General features: G+C 37.3%; 1 protein-coding gene across 1 annotated transcript; it reads right to left on the bottom strand.

Annotated features, from left to right (window-relative positions):
* Positions 1-4483: 4483 nt before the first annotated feature.
* Positions 4484-21064, bottom strand: si:ch73-49p17.1 (protein LBH). The gene is made up of 4 exons (XM_067422506.1): positions 20814-21064; positions 9232-9316; positions 6687-6903; positions 4484-6510 (listed from the first exon to the last, which is right to left on the bottom strand). The coding sequence occupies exons 2-4, from the start codon at positions 9313-9315 to the stop codon at positions 6458-6460; spliced, it is 354 nt and encodes a 117-aa protein (XP_067278607.1). The 5' UTR covers position 9316; positions 20814-21064; the 3' UTR covers positions 4484-6457.
* Between the last annotated feature and the right edge of the window lie 115 nt (positions 21065-21179).

The raw sequence follows: 21179 nt of genomic DNA, 5'->3' as shown, positions 1-21179 counted from the left end.
AATTGTGAAGGTGAATGCATATACAAACAAGCTCTCCGTTTAGGATTCGAAAAAATATAATCCAAGCCCCTTTGATGACGTGCATGATTACGTTACTGTTGATCATCTGTCCGTTATCGTCTAAAGCCCGCCTTGATGATTTCATTGGTCTGAACAGTTTCTGTTCAGGGATAATTACTCCTCTATGGATCGAGGCCAGACCAAACTGCTCGACCTAAAAATGTTGTGGGCGGGGCTAAGTTCGGCTGGCATCCAGGCTAGGGATTCTCATTAGCTACATGAATCTCCAACTTATTACTTTATTATTAAATGACTGTAATATTAAGATACATACAGATACATGCCCGTAACAGGATTATAAGTGTCATTTCTAAGTGTCTAATTTCTTTCATTGAGGTCTCCAATGTTTTGGGTTCTTTCGCCCTTACAGATTCCCTCATAAATATTTCTTCTTTTAAAAGGTGACAAATGTTTTCTCCTTTTTGATGTATGAAAAAGCCTATTCAATGTAATGAGTCCACTAAAGTAGATTTAGGAACATTTACTCATTAAACCACACACACACACACACACACACACACACACACACACACACACACACACACACACACACACACACACACACACACACACACAAACACACACACACGCATACTTGATTGAAAATCACTGTTAATGCTAGCACGAAAAGGAAATATGCACACACAAGCACACACAATCTTTACCAGCATGTGTCCACAATTAATGGATGACTTTAGTGCAAATTTGATTGAGAATACATGCAGGTCTGCCAAGGAGTTAATGGAGGAAAAACAAACCTGTAGTATTCATCTGAGAACGAAAGGGAATAAAATAACAAACATAAAAGAACAAACAGAACATACATTTTCTTTTGGTTAGCTATCAGTTATCTACAATAAGTAAAAAACAGATTGTATGGACACACTATTTAACACTAAGAGGGTGTTATCTGAAAACTAATCAGAGAGATAATAAGAATGCTCATTACTGAGTGTTATTTTTAGCATTATAAATGTGACACATTGGCCCATAAAAAAAGTGAATTTAAAGGAATAGTTCACCCAAAAATGAAAATGTTAATGTCTGCTCTAGATCTCATCCATGAGTAAGATCTTTTCACACAATCAAATGATATCCACAATATTATGATTCATTCACGATTCAGACTTATCCAATTCTTGATTTTAACTCACTGACTCAATGATCCATTGACAATGGGTGCGTTTACGTGCACGTTCTTAAGCCGATTATGCCTAATAAGCCGACAACGAACATGGTCATGTAAAGTCGGTAACCCGTTTTCTTTTACTAGAGTAAGGTCATAGACGGCGTAAGCATAAACCGATCGGAACAGTTAGTTTTTTGCCTCTTACCGCGTTTTCTCGCTGCATGTAAACTCATTAACCTGCTTTCTGTCGGCTTATTGAAGTGCGCACGTGTGATAGGTGACAAAAACGCAAACTTAAATGCATCCAGACAGAGCGAGTGAGTTTTGCATGAAATAAGGACATATATCACAAACACAGACTCTTTTAAAGGGTTAGTTCACCCAAAAATGAAATTTATTTCATTAAATACTCACCCTCATGTCGTTGAAAACCCGTAAGATCTTCGCTCATCTTCGGAACACAAATGAACGACGGATCTGCGTCATATTCTCGCACATGCGTCGAGTTCATGTCAATAACTTGGTGGATAAAGTCGTTATTTAGATTTTTGTGTGCACAATAACTATTTTTGTTGCATTGTAAAATTATTGTACAGCTACTCTAATGAGATGGACTTTGTATCGATGTTTTTAGTGCCTTTTATGAGTCTTGTGAGTGGGAATGAACTGAATGCCAATGGAGGCCTTTCTGAAGCCTTTCTCAGCCATCAGCTTTCAACAAAAATATCTTCATTTTTGTTCTGAAGATGAACAAAGGTCTTACGGGTGTCCAACGACATGAGGGTGAGTAATTAAATGAAACAATTTTCATTTTTGGGTGAACTAAGACCCAGAAAATTGTAAAGATGTGTTCTGATCTCATGCAGCAGAAGTAGAAGAGGTCAAAATGCCTCATCTGTAACTGCATTAGAGAATAATATGAGCCGCGAATCGCCCGCTGACATGGTGCACACTTTAACATCACAACCGACGTAACATTTTGAATACTCAGAGTCAGATACGGACATTATTATGCTTGACGTCACTACAAGGAAATAACACGGTTTATTAATAAAGTCATGTAAACGCAGTTTACTTGCATCGTCAGTATACTGGTTTGCATGTAAAAGGGGAAAACTGGTTATTTCAATAAGCTGATATTTGTGAGTTATCAGCTTACTGCTGTGCATGTAAACACACTCAATGACAGCAGTTTTAAAGCTGGAGAGGACAATTATTAGAACATTTAAAATACAATCTGCTCATAAATTCACCAAACATATAGTAATAATATTTGTCAAGTGTTATGGAATGGCATATTGGTACCTGTATATTTTAGTTAACTTACTGTATGTTTTATTAAGTGATATTAGTGTACTGATCTAGAACTAAATCTGCTTTAAAAACTACTGATAACCACCAAATAACATGGTGAAACTGAATTCCTCTAAACATGGCTAATAATTGTATAGAGAGGGTTATCTTTTAAATAATATAAAAGAGGAGAATAGACTACTATATCTCGCCAAATGGCATGGACAAACAAAGATGTAAGATATGGATTACAGCTATGATGATGGTGAGGAGGAGCATGCAGCTGATAGCTGTGTTGCTAATCAGGCTCCTGCTGAACTAGGTCAAGTGCCACTATCCATGTCTGATGTAACCAAACCCCTACATTGAACCATCTCCATAGTTACCCAGCACAAGCACAGAGGGGTTTTGACTGAAGTGGAAAAAAGATAAAAAGGAAAACAATGACATTAACCGAGGACAGGCAATGCAAATCTAGAAATGGTGTACTCGTGTGTCAGTAAGAGTCACTTTATTCGGGACTTAAAATCATCAAATAAACAGGTTGACTTTCATGTTCATACACATACGCAAGTGAAATACTTTGGTTTTGGGCGGTGACATTAATACTAAAGTGCAAGAAAAAATCAGTGAAAGTACAGTGCATGTCATAGTTGTTAGGGGATTTCTGGATCAGTGGGCTTGCGATGCCCGTCACATGCTGTAGACTGAACTAGAGTCATCAGGGTCACGTTAATCACAGAAAGGTCATCGAGCTCCGCGGACAACTTAATCTCTTCATGCCCCCTTTCTGTTTAGGTCCCAATGCTGCTAAACACAAGGCCACTATCATAAGTCTCATTCTGGAATGATTGTGATTTTCATTAAAATACCAATACCCTCTAAACTAAAGTGCTCCTGCACGTGCCTTGTTGTCTGTATGCATTTTGCACTGAACATAATTTGAACTTTTTACAAATCTGAGACCATACATGCCTCAATATTGCACAAGAAATGCCACGGTATTCTTGTTATTATTGCAATTTGTTGTCCAAAGAAGTTATTAACTTAATATGTAATTTTATAGGTAATATGTAATGTTTTATAGCCTGACAAGCCAGACCCACATCAAGATGTTTGGTCTGGAAACTAACTATTGACAGGGCTCAATCTGAGGGGCGGGATAAACGTTTGTCTTTCAAACTCCCTCTGCACGTGATAGGATAGCGCTACAACCAACCAGAGCAACGAAGGTGAAGCAGAGCTAGCTGACAGATTAAACTTTCGCCATATCCGGTCGGCAAAACTCTGAACACATCTTCCCGTCCTTCGGATGAGACGTTAAACCGAGGTCCCGACTCACTGTGGTCGTTAAAAATCCCAGGTGGGCGTTCTGGCGCAATATGGCTGCCGTCGCATCATCCAGGTGGATGCTGCACATTGGTGGTGGTTGAGGAGATTGCCTTGAAAAGCGCTATATAAATGTAACTAATTATTATAAATTATTATTCTCTTCTTAAGAATGACTTCAGTGCCGTTCTTTGTTCTTTTCTCAGAGAAAAGCTTAACTCCAAGACTTCCAGAGTCGCGGTCAAAGCTGATTCGAAAGACCGCCGCTCGCCAGCTTCTGTGTTTACTAGAAGCTTAACTGTCATTATGTTAAGCCCTGCCCACCAACTCTATACACGATGTGATTGGCCCGACCAGAGTTTGGCTTTTACAGCTCAGAAGTGTATTGAGAGTTGCTAGACGACACTCGCGGCAGATTAGATTTGCTGCCGCTAGGGTGCGTCTAGATTTCTAGGCTAGTGTCCTTGATTTTTGCCAGGATCAGTTGAAAATGCTCGTCCAAAATAATATCCTCATATCTTGCCATTTTGGGAATAATGGGATATTGAGCAAAGAAAAGAAATTTATAAGAAAATATTAATCCGAGCTAAATAGTGTTAATATAAATGTAGATTCATATGTTGTTTAAACAAAGGAGAACGGTTCAATGTATGAAGAACACAAACTCAGCAGTCATTTAATTTTAATCTTTATTAACTTACCAAACAAATTAACAAAAAATGTATACATATTAAGAGCCAGTGTAATATCAAAATATCAGTTCATTTTTACTTTGAAATTGTATCTAGTATGAAGGCAATCGGATAACAAAACAAAATAAAATAGTCTTTTTTCCCCAGAGGTATTTTCTGGTTAATTATTTAATATTAAATTAAAAAGGAATTTAAAAAGTCACAACTATCAATGCATGCCAATAAAAAAAAAATCGAAAAAAAAAAGAAAAGAAAAAAAATCTTGGAGACACCTCATTTACTAAAGTAATGGAGAGTGTTTTCAAAGCAAACACACGCCTTTAGTTATGAAATGATGGCAATATTACAGAAGATGAAATGTTGTTTCAATATATAAACAGAGATACACATCAGAGCATGTGGCGATTTAAACATTAAGAAAATATCTGGAGTGCGGTGTATTCTGTGAAGTGAACAGTTTAGAATCACATTAACATCACTAGAATATCAATATTAATATCTGAACTATTGCAAGATTTATTTATTATTATTTTTTGTATAAAAATGCAAGTGACTTATGCCTGTACGTGCAATACCAAGCCTATCTCACAACCTAACTATTTAACATGGTGGTGGTTTTGTATGAAAACATAATTTTTTTTGGAAAAATGTAAGCCTGAAAGTCCACCCCTAAACATAATTATCACTGGGTATTGTAAGCAGATTGTACAAAACATATGAATGAGACCATAAAAATAAGACACAGCATAACTGCCAGTCACGATATTGGAGTTGGTCTTTCCAGTATTTCCCATTATTAATGCCTGTAGTACAATCTGGTCAGAATGAGTTCTATACCAAGGTATAATACTTTAAAACAGGTGTCTGTTTAAATTGCTAACCCTTAAAAAAATGTGTAATAGCCACGCAATAGCTTAGCAAACACAACTAATTAAAGAAAGAAATGTATTTTATTTGTATAATAGGAAGTCCCTGTCTGTAGTCCAGTGTGGGTCTCTAGCTCCAGCTATTGTGTTTTAAAAATATTGTGTACGCTCACAAAAATATCTAATAATTTCAAGTCTGCAGAAAGTCAGACAGGGCTTGGAGATATAAGGATGTCTTTGTCCTCAGGATGATTGACAGGCAGACATGTTTGAAGTTCAGCAGCAGTCATTCCTCACAAGCCTCAGCCAGATGGTGTTGAGAGAGGATGGAGTCTCCTCACATAAAGTTTTCAGCTATTGAGCGTGTAATGAATAATGTTCACATAAATATGAGATTCGCATTGGACACTGCAGTCGTTTGGAATATATATGGAATTCTGGGATACATCAAAGTGAAAGGCATTGCAAATATTTCTGTATATTCACTGTCAGTCGTACATCGCTGTGCTTGTTTTATCTCTCTCTCGCAATTTTGCTATCACTCACCTAATAAAATCATTTCAGATCAATATTTTACATCCATTTATTTGGTAAGTATAGCCATTAAGTCGAATAATACAATCAGCTGGTCATTAAAGCTAAATGATAATGCCACATTGCCCAGCTGACTCTATAGTTTACTTAAGATCCAGGAACGGTTCTTTGTACAATTATATAGAACATTATTTTGTACATTTTAATTGATAAAATTAAGGGGCCTGATACAATCCATTTTTCTTGCAGCATCCGAATAACACTCATTGTAGTATATTCTCAGACATATATAAAAATGTAAAGTTTATAATCATTTCAGCATCTGGAAGAGATACAAACTAGGCCTTCAAAAGCAATTTAAACTTAAAGCCATTTTGAAAAGTCTTTTTAAAGCCATGAGTGTGGTATAAATGGTGCTCACTCAGATATAGATATATCTTATTCACACCTGCCTGGCAGACTGGCTGCTTCTGTTGGTTTTTAGATGTGTGAAAATTGTGTGAGAACTGAGACTTGTGATAATGACAGACTTGCAACAGTGTCTTTAATAAATTTCAGTTACGCTCAGCTGCCGCTGATGTTTCCAGGCTGCTGCACTTGACTTCATCTGAGGAGGGGAAATGCACACAGTCATTTGTAAATTAACTTCTCTAAACTGAAACACATATAAGCAGACAAAAGGCAGCATATATTTAGTTGTTCCCCTTTAGATCATTGTACTAGTAGTGTGGATCAATGTTAATAACAAAACCGCTTTTTAGCCTTAATTATTCTCTTACACACCTGCACTCTGGCTGTGTGATATCTGGGTTTGTGAAGCGGACATCTGTGTGATCTCTTCAGAGGGTGTGTGTGTATGGCTGGAAGGGTCTGTGGTTCTCAGGTCATCTGGGGGCCAACGCAACTCTCCGCTCTCCACCTCTCCCTCTGTGGGCTCCACTACGATGGAGGGCAAGCGCTTGGACAGCTTGGGGTGGCGCTCCTTTGTGTCTGGAAATATCTGAAAATAGACGTTTTATCTTTGAGATAATGTAGATGTTGAATGTTCCACTTATGTTTATCGACATAAAGAAACAGCTCACCTACTGTATATGGAAAATGCTGTCATCATTTAATCACATGCATTTTGTCCCAAACCTTTATTAATTTTTTATTTTCCATATAACACAATAGGGAGTTACTGAATATTTTGGCTTTTTTTTTCGTCATTTTTTTTTTTCATATAATGAAAGTGAAAGTGGACCAGGGCTGTCAAGCAACAAACAACACCATAAAAGTGTCCATACTATAACTTTTTGTCATGAACGTTACAACATTTATACCAATGATATCTTACATTAAATTCCAGGCTATTAATCACACCAAGCTATTGTATGATATGAAGTACTTTAATGGCATTTTCATTATATGAAAAGAGCAAGCATGTTGTGCAGAAGCAAAGTGTTTAAACAACACGAAGCTGAGAAAATTATGAAAATGATCTTTACACAGTATTCACACAATCTTAAAGGTGTCATGAACTGGCAAAGTTAATTTTCCTTGAGCTTTTGACATGAGGTCATCATACTAAAGGAGTATCCTGTAAGTTTCAGAACAGAAAACTTTCTTGTTAGTTCAAAAATGCCTTTTATTGTAACCAAGTCATGTCACCTTTATTTATATAGCGCTTTTTACAATGCCGATTGTTTCAAAGCAGCTTTACAGTATTAAACAAGAAAATGATGCAACAGTATTTTATTCGGCTGTACAGAGAAAACAGTGATGTCATCCAGCTCAGATAAATTATCATATAATGCCAATGTGGGCAGATCACTAATATGGTTCAATATTTAGTGTCCCCAACTAAGCAAGCCAAAAGCTAGAGGTGACGGTGGCAAGGAACCAAAATTCAGAAATCAGGTGACAGAATGGAGAGAAAAACCTTGAGAGAAACCAGGCTCAGTCGCCAGTTCTCCTCTGGCCAACGAACAAACAGTGTGTGATTATAATTCAGGCAACATTTCAAGTCAGAAATTACATTAGATCAGAATATTCTGAATATTTTTTGAATAATAGCCCAGAGAACTGAGAAATACTTAGAGAAATATCTATGACAGATAGGTGAAAGTCCGTCTCTGCAGAAGAAAATCAACGTCTACTTCATCAACAACAACGTTGGCCCCGCCCACTGGCATGCTAGTGAGATGATAAGGAGACAAGAGCGATCACTGGACTAAAAATAAATAACATTACCTTCCAACGAATCTTAATGCTAGGAATGTGGTTATTTAGTTTCAACTATGTGTACTAATGTTAGTTAGTGTGCAGAAATCAAGTTGCATGACGAGTTTACTGAATTCATAGCCTAGAAATCTAGACGCAACCTAGCGGCAGAAAATCTAATCTGCCGCGAGTGTCGTGTAGCAACTCTCAATAGACTTCTGAGCTGTAAACGGCAAACTCTTGTCGGGCCAATCACATCGTGTATAGAGTCGGTGGGCGGGGCTTAACATAATGACGGCCATGTTGTGTTTGCGTGCTTCTAGTAAAGACAGAAACTGGCGAACGGCGGTCTTTCGAATCAGCTTTGACCGCGACTCCGGAAGACTTGGAGTGAAGCTTTTCTCTGAGAAAAGAACAAAGAACGGCACTGAAGTCATTCTTAAAAAGGGAAGATGTGTTCTGAGTTTTGCAGACCGAATACAGCGAAAGTTTAATCTGTCAACTAGCTCCGTTTCACCCTCGTTGCTCTGGTTGGTGTAGCGCTATCCTATCGCGTGCAGAGGGAGTTTGAAAGACAACCGTTTATCCCGCCCCTCAGATTGAGCCCTGTCAGTGGTGAGTTTCCAGACCAAACATCTTGATGTGGGTCTGGCTTGTCAGGCTACTGAATTCATGCACTCAACATGTCTGTGATCGGTTACAATGCTCGTTACAGCAACCTTTCATGCCATGATCTAAATATAATGCTATAATCAACATTTTTCACAATTAGTTAACCTTGTGAACTGTAACAGTAAAAACAAGCTAAACATTTTCGAGAGAGGTTTCACATGTATAACTTGGAGCTATTTCATATGCAAAGATGTTTGCCAATCACAGCAGTGGGCATTTATACTGAAGTCTCACAGCAGACACAACCCTTCAAATCAGAGGGCTAAAATCAGAAGTTTTATGAACATTTTTGATGTAAATAAATGTCATGATAACATTGTAGGTGCACCCCACGAAACATTATAAAACAATGCAGTTAATGACCTCTTTAATTGAGAGATCAGATGACATTGAAGAAACTGATCAACTCTTGGGATGAAATGATCAATGAAAAGACTTGGACGAAGACACCAACCTGAAAGGAAACGCCTTGCTCTCCGGTGTCACTCATTGTGAAGTCTTCTCGACTCTGTTCTGGGTTGTTCATTATGTCTGTCATTCTAACAAGGAAATGAAGAAAAAATTAGCTTATCTATATCTTTTTATCAGTTTCGCTTCTTTATTATATAGACCTTGTGGCGCTAGAGAAACATGCACGCAGCCATCTTTAGAATATTGTTGTTTTTGCGGTAACTCTGTATATATCTATGGCATCGCTGGTGAAGGGGATTTACTTGTAGTAGAGTTAAGAAAAGTTATTATGAGCATTGTAATGTTTGAAGCAGATGTCTTAACAAATGGAAAGATTTTAAAACTAGCAGTTCATTCATAAATACATAAGATCACTGTGGAAATACAGACCAGAAGTCAAAAGACAAAGAGCACAGTGCTGAAAAGGGGAGGACTATAAGGTCTATAAACAAATGCCTGCTGATGAAGAACACAAGGAAGATGAAGTATCTACAGTCACAGCTAGGTTTCCACAGGGAGAGGAGAGAATACAAACGCAAGCAGAACTTTTATTAATAGAAAGTAACAACACTCAGGATTGAAACACTTGGATACTTATTTTACCCCTCATTACACAAGATAATGAGGTGTAAAATAAGGCACAGTTGGAACTGATCGATCTAATAAGTAGCCATAGCAACCAAGGACACAGGGACTCAAAACAGGCAAGGAAAAATAAACTCAGGGAACTCAAAAACAGACAATACGTGACATCTATAGTAATCAAAAAATATATATTCTAAAAGCCTACTGTTTAACAATATAGGGCCTGTAGTGTTTAAAATAAATATTTCATGCTCACTAAGGATGCATTCGTTTGCATTTAAAATAACTCATTTCTATTTTAATATTTTTCAAAATATAATTTATTCCTTTGATGAAAAGCTGAATTGTTTTAGCCATTACTCCAGTCTTCAGTGTCACAAGATCCCTCAGAAATCAATCTAATATGCTTATTTGCTGGTCAGAAAACATTCTTAGTATTAGCAATGTTGAAAACAGTTCTCAATACGCATCTTTTCAGCATTCATTGATGAATAGATTGATCAAAAGAACAATGTGTTTACTGTCACTTTTGATCAATGTGATGAATATTTACTGAATAAAAATTTAAATCTTACTCACCACAGACTTTTAAACAGTAGTGTATATGTTGTTTGAATTGTGTAATTAGAACAAAACTTCAGATTATAACGCACCAATGTATAACTTTTGCTGAGCAACACTGAGGGAATAGTTCACCCCAAAATGATCATTTTGGAATGTAATTTCAGTCCTGACTTTTTTTCTTCCATGGAACACAAAATAATCATGTGACCAAGAAAAAAACAATGATAAATATCATTAACGCAATATAATCAATAATCAATAATTTAATTTTGACCCATATGACTCTTATAATTTAAGTGTTCGCATGGCCTCAGATTACTTGTAATATTTAGCACATATAAAACTGCTTTTATGGTGTTTGGTCCTTATTAGATCTTGGCAGTATAAAATACTATCCACTTTTGTTGTATGGAAAATAGCCACTTGGATATTTAGCCAAACATATAATTTTGTGCTTTATAGGAAAAGAAAAAAACACAGGGTAGAAGCAGGTGAGTAAGTAATAACACAATTTAATTGTGAGTGAACTATTCCTTCAATAATAATCAAAAAATACTTTGATCTAAATTCATGCTCCAACACGAGTTGCAGCATTTGCATGTTTGTTCAGTCTGTGATCCCTAAAAAAATCCCTTCCTGTCTCCCTTTCAAACTGACAGGGTTTTAACGCATACACACAACCAAGCACGCTAGCTATACTTTGCTCCAGGCTTTGACTGCACTGTGATAGTGTGTTTGCAGGTGGGTATGCAAATACGAAGCGTGGTAAAATAATGAAACAGTCCTCCATCATTTTTATTCAGATTGATGGCGGTCTAAAGGCCTGATCCCTGTTTGCAGTCTGTTGAACAGACAAAAGTCATAGTCGAATGCTGAAGGATAATAAAACTGTGAACACACTAGTACACCCACCCACATGCACACTCACAAATCCTGTTCAATTATTCAGCAGTTAAAAGCTGGATAGCACAAAGACCAATAAAAACTAATCATGTCATTTTGGAAATGAAACCCAAATTGATCAAATTGCTTAGGCTAAGGCAGTGCCTAGTGTTTGCTAACTGAAAAGGAAAACATTAAAAATTATTTCTGGTAAATTAAATAAAGCTGAAATAAAAGGAAGAATTATTAGATGAAAACCATCTTTTGTTGAAACTGTAATCTCGGTTTCCTGAGTAGGGAACTAGACGCTGCATCTGAATTATGCTTTGGGAGCACTTCTGTGTGACAGGTCTCTGAAGCGTGTAAAACAGAGCTATTCTATTGGCCAGTGGTAGTCATGTAACCAGGGGCGTAGCCATCTTTTCAGAAGTGAGGGGGACAGAAATGTTGTAATACCATTTATTTATTTTTGGACCAATATAATTTATGGCATCTCTTGCTTTTAATTGGGCAAGATATCAAATACACTGCTGAACAATAACCACTAATTAATATCTATATTATTATTCTCCTATTTTTGTGCCAATTTTATGATTGGGTTATATACTACAAACACTTCTGCATTAAGACTCCATAGATTTTATGCAATGTAAAAAATATATATATATTTTGATGTAAACCATGCTGTTCTCTATGTGAATATATAGTAAAGTGTGATTTATTCCTTTGATCAAAGCTGAATTTATCATCATTACTCCAGTCTTCAGTGTCACATGATCCTTCACTAATCAATCTCATATGAGGATCTGATGATCAACACACATTTATGATTATTATCAGTTGTGCTGCTCATAGTGCTGCTTAATTTTTGTGGAAACCATCTAAACATTTGTGGTAAAATTAAAAAAGAGAGAAATTATTACTTTTGTTGATCAGACATGCATTAAATTGATCACAAATGATATTTTTAATATTACAAAAGTTAATAATTTATTAAATAAATGCTGTCCATTGAACTTTCTATTCATTAAAGAATTCTGAAAATTAACAGGCTATCATGGTTTCCACAACATTTTAAGCTTCACAACTGTTTTCAACACAGATAATAATCATAAATGTTTCTTGATTATGAAATCCTCATATGAGAATGATTAGTGAAGGATCATGTGACACTGAAGACTGTAAGGATAAATTAGCTTTGATCACAGGAGTAAATTACTATATATTCACATAGGAAAAAAGCTGTTTTAATTTGTAATAATATTTCACAATATTACTGTTTTAACTATATTTGATTACATAAATGCAGCCTTGGTGAGCAGAAGATACTAAACATTAAAAGCTGCATTATTCATATGATAGCCCACTTTGTCAATAAATAGCCTACATTGAGATGACTTGAAAAACACACATAAAGCATTTTTTTCGCAATCGTCTGATTGTCGTCGTCACGTTTCATCATCATGATTGTTTTCCTTCAGCTGCAGCTCCAGCGTGACTGGATATTACCTCTACGAATCCACTTTTGGACTTTCTGTGAGAGAGCCCTCCTCATATTTAGATTCGAATAAAATGACATGTCATGCATAGATTATTTTTTGTCTCTGAATTGAAATCTTGATGTATTCACATTGGTTTCTATGTAAATACAGTTGCCCGTGACCTCAAGAAGCGCGCTATCAACCGAGATTAAAGAAAGCTGTTTTTAGCGTCCCTGTTAACTTGCCCGCCCCCGCGCAGGGTAGCGCCGGTTCGAATCCCGCTCGGAGCGGGTCGACTTGGATCGGTGAGACCCAATAAAAGTGCGGGGGACGAAAATACATTTTATTAAAAGTGAGGGGGACACGTCCCCCGCGTCCCCCGCGTAATCTACGCCCATGCATGTAACGCAAGACGGTGTGCCATATGACCAGGGCCTGAAAGTAACTTTTTTTGACCACCTGCCACAGTGACTTTTTACCTGACAGTTTTTTTGTGTGTGTTTTCAACAGTATTCAATAAACGTTGACATATTTAAACCTGCATATCTTTGATATTTTTCCAGTTTATAAAGGGCATTTTTCCATAATCTTATTAAATATAGGCTATGCTTCAGCTTTCAGTTTATATTCTTAAATTTGATCTATAAATTAAATTAGAATAAGATGATATAGGGCTGTTACCAATCAAATTAAATAATTTACACTGAGAAATTACAAATGCATTAAAACATTTTATGAGATTGTTTTAAATATTTTTGAATATACAAATAAGAAAAGTTGGAAAGAATGTTTAAACATGAATCTAAACCCCCGTTTAGTTGGCGCAGGTGACCGAGTCATTGAGTCGATTAGTTGAAACACCTGATTCATTCAAAACACGGAATCATTCAGTAACACACTGTTGCTATGAGACGCGTTATGGTTCTGCGGTGATCTTTGTTTGGATATATTTTCGCTGCTGAAATCAACCAAAAAAGTCAATATTGCTTCTAGAATGTAAGTGACTTAATGTTAATAAATTGTTTAAGGAACTTTCATATGAAATCCGTGTCATTTTCAATCGTGATGGTAACATTAGAGGCTATTCAGGAAAACGGCACCCTTGTGTGATTTTGCTTAACTGTATCATATGTTATAAATATAACTCAACTTATGCTAACTGAGTTTCTTTGTGTGAAAGGCGCTCAATTGTTTTTGATTTCTCCCCGAAAGCCTGAGCTCACATATATAACCTTTGACAGTAAAATATAGACCTATCGCAGCTCATGTGTGTAAACAAATCACGTACGGCTGTGTTGATGGCTGATTTAGTCACGTAGACAGGTCCTGGCAGCTGTTAGTTACAGCGTTCAGGAACTGTTAAACAGAACTAAATTAATATTATTACTGGTAAAGTTACCGGGTACCGGACATTTTCTCACCGGTTCCCAACTCCCAGCACACACACATCTGTGGAACTGTCATTCTACTGTAGCTTACGTCAGCGTTGCATTATCTCATCTTACCTACAGTTTAACTTGCACATTCTAACATAGTCAGAGAAGGGTCTCATTTTCTTTCAGATCGCATGAAAGTCCCAAAACAGCCGTCACATTCTCTCAAACTGCCTTATAATGAATCACTCAATTCTCATTGGCTACCTGCCAATGTGGCAGACAGGTTGACAGTGTTACCCACCATTTGCAAAATTCACCCGCATGAAGCGTGTTTTTGAGTCTTAATTTCAAGCCCTACATATGATTGTAAAATGGCACCTGCATTAGACATCAACAGCTTTTGATTGGCCGAAGGCAGACACTTAGGCATGCAGGTAGTATGGTAAGGAGATGCAGTCTCTCCTTACTTACTCAGGAAACATGGGCTTACAGTCGTAACCCAAGTACAGTATAGGACAGAATAGTACAGTAAAGCCTTAGAAGAGGCCACACCCTTAGAAGAGTGGGCTAGGATGTCTAGGAGTGAAGGTATTACATGCACCCTATAGGTGTAAGAAATAGCATGCACAATCTGTTGTGCAACACATTGCCTGTAATCCGCATAACCCTTGTTGCGTGCTCTGAAACAGCTGCTGAGACCCAAACAGGGCATAAAAGATTTAGCCTCTATTCTCCTGTTCCGCAGATTGAAAAGGCGGAGGACAGAAGGCCTGAAGAACCACAGAATGTGTCACTGAGGAAGAGCAAAGTTTACAGACATAGTCTCGGCCACATCTGCACTATGGCATCCAGCCTCACAGGTGCTGGAGGTGTGAGGGCAAACCAGAGCATACTCGAATTCTCTGAAGAAAACTGGTCCACTTCCACTTTGCTGAATCTCTGCCAAATCGACTCCACCTGCCTCAACAGGATTTCTGCTCCCTGATTCAGGTATTTATGTACCGTATTTTCCGGACTATAAGTCACTTTTTTTCATAGTTTGGCTGGTCCTGCGAATTATATAGTCAGGTGCGACTTATATATCAAATTTAATTCATACCGACTGACAAGAACAACGTCTACAGCCACGAGAGGGCGCTCTATGCTTCTCCTTTAGCCTACCCCTGAAGAACAGAATGTTAACTTAAAGACAATAAATGAGCACAAACAAAATGCCCCTCCATAAAGAAAATCCTATTCAGCAAAATTACAAACTGCAGGTAGTAAAATATGCAGCCGAAAACGGTAATCGACTGGCGAAAAGCAGAGGTTACTTTAACTGTAAAGAAGAAAACAAAGAAAGCTAATCGCGGACTGAAAGCAAGATGGCCAGAGCTGGAGGAACGAGTCCACAGATGTGCTTGAACAAAAAAAGTGCTCAGCCGCGCGAGACAAACGCTGCCCGTGTGTGAATCATAGATGGTGTGAATTCATAGCGAGCGGGGCATATATGTTTTTTTCCTCTTCATGACGCATTTTTTGACTGATGCGACTTGAAAAATATGGTATGAGAATACAGATGTGTTGCCTGATCAGAAAAGAACATGGTAGCTTCTGAATTCTGGGACAAAGTATTACAGAGGCAGAATTACAGCTTTCATCTCCAGGCAATTTATGTATAATGAAAGATGGTGACCTCTCCACAGACCCTGAGCCAACTGACCATATAGGATTACACCTCAGCCCGTGAAGGAAGCATCTGTTTGTTAGTGTTTCTTGATGACACGATGCCCACGGGGGCCAAGAACCAAGGTTTCTTCCACATCACTAGGGTACGTAAGCATCTGTGCATAATAACACTGATGCTGCAAAAACAGTTGCCCCTTGGGAAAAAACCCTTGGTCTTGAGCCACCAGTGCAATGTCTCGTTCAAAAGGCCTAAAGGTATGACAATGGACGCAGCTGCCATGAGTCCCATCAGTCTCTGGAACTGTTTGACATTGATGGCTTGGCCTAGTCTGATCTTGCCCATGGCCATGAGAATCGACTATATGAACAGGGGACAAATGTGTCTGCATTGTTGTAAAAATTCAAAGGTTCTCTGTACTGGAAAAAGCACACTTCTTGGGGTTTACTTAAAAACTAAACTCAAGCACCTCATCTGAGTGAGAACTCGAATGAACCATTTGTCAATGTAATTGGGCACACGGATGCCTTGGAATCGCAAAAGAGTCAGAGCTACATACATCCATGCACTTCATAAAGGTGCGGGGTGATAAGGCTAGGCCGAAAGAAAGAGCCCGATATTGGTACGCTTTGCTCCCAAAAGCAAACCTGAGGAACTTCCTGTGTTGGGGAAGGATAGACGTGTGGACATATGTATCCTTTAGATCTACTGTGACACATCCTTGGATCTGATGTGACTTCCACAGTTTGCAGAACACAAAGAGACACATTTCCTTGGGTTCTGCATACAGGGAGTGCAGAATTATTAGGCAAATTAGTATTTTGACCACATCATCCTCGTTATGCATGTTGTCTTACTCCAAGCTGTATAGGCTGGAAAGCCTACTACCAATTAAGCATATTAGGTGATGTGCATCTCTGTAATGAGAAGGGGTGTGGTCTAATGACATCAACACCCTATATCAGGTGTGCATAATTATTAGGCAACTTCCTTTCCTTTGGCAAAATGGTTCAAAAGAAGGACTTTACAGGCTCAGAAAAGTAAAAAATAGTGAGATATATTGCAGAGGGATGCAGCAGTCTTAAAATAGCCAAGCTTCTGAAGCGTGATCATCGAACAATCAAGCGTTTCATTCAAAATAGTCAACAGGGTCGCAAGAAGCGTGTGGAAAAACCAAGGCGCAAAATAACTGCCCGTGAACTGAGAAAAGTCAAACGTGCAGCTGCCAAGATGCCACTTGCCACCAGTTTGGCCATATTTCAGAGCTGCAACATCACTGGAGTGCCCAAAAGCACAAGGTGTGCAATACTCAGAGACATGGCCAAGGTAAGAAAGGCAGAAAGTCGACCACCACTGAACAAGACACACAAGCTGAAACGTCAAGACTGGGCCAAGAAATATCTCAAGACTGATTTTTCTAAGGTTTTATGGACTGATGAAATGAGAGTGAGTCTTGATGGGCCAGATGGATGGGCCCGTGGCTGGATTGGTAAAGAGCAGAGAGCTCCAGTCCGATTTAGACGCCAGCAAGGTGGAGGTGGAGTACTGGTTTGGGCTGGTATCATCAAAGATGAGCTTGTGGGGCCTTTTCGGGTTGAGGATGGAGTCAAGCTCAACTCCCAGTCCTACTGCCAGTTTCTGGAAGACACCTTCTTCAAGCAGTGGTACAGGAAGAAGTCTGCATCTTTCGAGAAAAACATGATTTTCAAGCAGGACAATGCTCCATCACACACCAAGTACTCCACAGCGTGGCTGGCAAGAAAGGGTATAAAAGAAGAAAATCTAATGATATGGCCTCCTTGTTCACCTGATCTGAACCCCATTGAGAACCTGTGGTCCATCATCAAATGTGCGATTTACAAGGAGGGAAAACAGTACACCTCTCTGAACAGTGTCTGGGAGGCTGTGGTTGCTGCTGCACGCAATGTTGATGGTGAACAGATCAAAACACTGACAGAATCCATGGATGGCAGGCTTTTGAGTGTCCTTGCAAAGAAAGGTGGCTATATTGGTCACTGATTTGTTTTTGTTTGGTTTTTGAATGTCAGAAATGTATATTTGTGAATGTTGAGATGTTATATTGGTTTCACTGGTAAAAATAAATAATTGAAATATATAAATTAGTTATAATATAGAATATGTTATAAATTAGTTTTTTGTTAAGTTGCCTAATAATTATGCACAGTAATAGTCACCTGCACACACAGATATCCCACTAAAATAGCTAAAACTAAAAACTAAAACTTCCAAAAATATTCAGCTTTGATATTAATGAGTTTTTTGTGTTCATTGAGAACATGGTTGTTGTTCAATAATAAAATGAATCCTCAAAAATACAACTTGCCTAATAATTCTGCACTCCCTGCATAGCTGAGGAGTAATATGTTCGGTAGGAAGGAAGATCATGAGGTCTTAAGGTTCCATTTGGGACAGGGCCAATAAATAAGACAAATGATTTCATATATAGCGCTTCCTGAAGACAAAGAAGCTGATGATGTCTAATGCAGGTGCTCTTTTATAGTCATATGGGACACCATCTTACATCACACATGTGTCAGAAACCCATCACATGGAGCGTCAACATTGAGATGCAATGGTGAGTTCCCTCAAAATGGAATTTAAACTTAAAAAAAAAATCTTTAATACAAATTAGAAAGGCTGCTTTGGCAGTTTTACATTTAAGTTGTAAAGGTGAAGTACTAAAGTTACTTAAACTACAACTGGAAAAAAAATTATTATAAGCTAAATAGAATTTATTTTTAAAGTTATAAAATATTACAAAAGCAAAAAATTATTAAAATGAAAACAAATGCAATTCAAAGTATTAATAAATACTTTAAAAATGCTGTAATAATATATAAATACAACCATATATAACTGTATATTTTAAATTCGTAAAAAGTGCAGTGTTCAACATTTACAGTTGCAACTTAAGATGGAGATGAAGATCCTTGACTAAATCATTTTATGTTGCATTTTTTACTGTATATTTGGTGTATTTTTTTATTCACATCATATTGATAAAATGCGATTGAAATCATTTAACTGATCATAAATGCAACAGAATCAACCAATTTGTTCAATGAATTCAGTTCAGTATTTGATAAAATACAGAATTTTCTGTTAAGTTGCTGATACATAAATAATTTAGATGCTGTCAGTACATTAGTATAGTACATTTCAGTGTCAATACAAGGTAAGTAATATTTATAGGATCCAGTACCGTCAGCTAAAGTGGAAAAAAGGGGAACCTGTTATGTGTGATGGGGGGTTCTGGGTGAACTGTCACAACCAGTGTGGTAAGAGGCTCTTCCTGGAGTTTGTAATGGGCTTTTATTACTTTCTAGACGAAAAAAGTGCAAAATGAGCAAATTAAACCAATTTCTGTGGGGTGTTAGAAAAGATGTTACCAGGGAATCAGTATTGGGAGCATGCTGGGTCTAATTGTTTGAGTATTGTTTTGTTTTGAGTATTGCGAGGCAGATGAATACAGTGTTTTAAATAACATTATGGTGTAATTAGAATAACACTGACAGATACTCTTACTTAGAATTGTCCTTTAATTATGACTTTGCTTAAGGCGAATATTGAGGCAGCTCAACTCAAAGCATAAAGCATAAAGCATGGTCTGACTTTAACATTGATGCGTGAGGTTTATGGGTGTCTTTGTGTGTACACACGAATGCATGCATGAAATGCCCATGAGCAAGGGTGGAATTTACAAGAAATTACATTGATATAATTTTAATACAGTGCCAAAGGCTGCTGGCTGCCAGATGATTTTTGGATTGCAAGCACACACGTCAACATACACGCTAAAGCATGTCTAGGCCTTCTGTGAGCTCACTGAGAGCAACTGTTTTATGATTAATATTTTGATAGATTATAATCATGAAAGGAAATAAAGACTTCCTGGATTTTAAAGGTTTCCTACATTGTAATATACCTAACATGCAACGGCCAAACAGGTGTGGAGAATGTTGTGGGAAATATGACGTATTTAAATATTTTATGTTTTTTGTGTGTGTGTGTGTGTTTGTTCTAATAGAATTAACTTTAAACGTCACATTCTTACTAGGAGTAACACAATTCTAATCTCAGCATTTAATTAGCAATCAAAGATTTTTATTTTATGGTCATTCCACGGCATGTGTGCCATTTCCTTTTTCATGACACTTTTAATTATCAGTTGTTTATAAAACCATGGTAACAGGGTTGACTGTTTGAGATCATCTCCCAGTCATTTTTTTAAAATTAAGTCCATGAAAAAAACAGTATAATTTTCCTGTCATTGAGTTGATATCCTGAAAGGATGATTATGCGAGTTTTGTTGTTTTTAATTGAGCATTTAACAATTATTGAGTTATGAGGAGTTATGACGCTACAGTTCATGCATACCTTGGGGGCACAACTTCAAGTCTTAAAATATATAATCAATATATATCAAGTCTATATAATATATTTACATACACACACACACACACAAAATACATTCGATTTTATTGGTGCGAATTTGCTAATATTACAACAAGAAGTTAGAAAGACATGGCTGGTGACCAGGAAAAATAGAAATAAAATAAAGTGTGAAAATGGCTATTACAAACATAGACCTAGTTAAAAGTCAAAATATCATTGTTAAAGTCATTAATATATATATAGGCTATGGAATGAGGTTTTATAGATTGTAAGAGTGACTAATATGTCTGATATGTCAATATGTAAAACTCAATCTAAAGGCAAATGTGGTTTAATTAAAGGCAATAGCACACATATAGCTTACAAAATCATTAAAAGGGGACCAAATTTAATTTAGTCAAAGGAATATAGGTTGATTATGATTATGGGCTATTCATCAATATAGCAGACGTTTGTAGACAAATTACATGTACATTTAAATGTGCTTTTGAACCTTTAAGTTTTGCAGAAATGTATCTTATAATATCGTTTCCTGAGACTGAATACTACTCTAAGCTTTCTTTGAACACTTTATTTAAATGTGCAATGTACCACCATAATATATCAAATCGCCTACCTTTATTTTGTCTCCTTCTCTTCTTGAAGTGCAAGGAATATTATTTTATTGAGTATAGGCAGCCTATCCTTTCGTTAAACTCTCACACAGCTTCCGTTGACATCAGTCCGTCCAGTTCGAGCGGAAAGTTACTGTTGAATGCTGTCATAGTGCTTGTGCTCATCCTACCAGCGTCATTCATTTACATGTTGAGAGCTGCATGCATGCAACATGAATATGGAACGCTGCACGATTGGTTACGAGAAGCACGCGTCCACATCGTCATCACAGCCTGTTAGTTCATGCCATTTTCGGGATCTTTGATTCCAGATGATGGTTATTACGCAAGTGTTTGGGTGAGTTTGGAGACCTGCACTACGGAACTTT

The sequence above is a fragment of the Pseudorasbora parva genome, chromosome 17, assembly GCF_024679245.1.
Source record: "Pseudorasbora parva isolate DD20220531a chromosome 17, ASM2467924v1, whole genome shotgun sequence".
Lineage (NCBI taxonomy): Eukaryota > Metazoa > Chordata > Actinopteri > Cypriniformes > Gobionidae > Pseudorasbora > Pseudorasbora parva.
The sequence above is the reverse complement of the archived record's forward strand: the minus strand, read 5'-3'. Positions and strand labels throughout refer to the sequence as shown.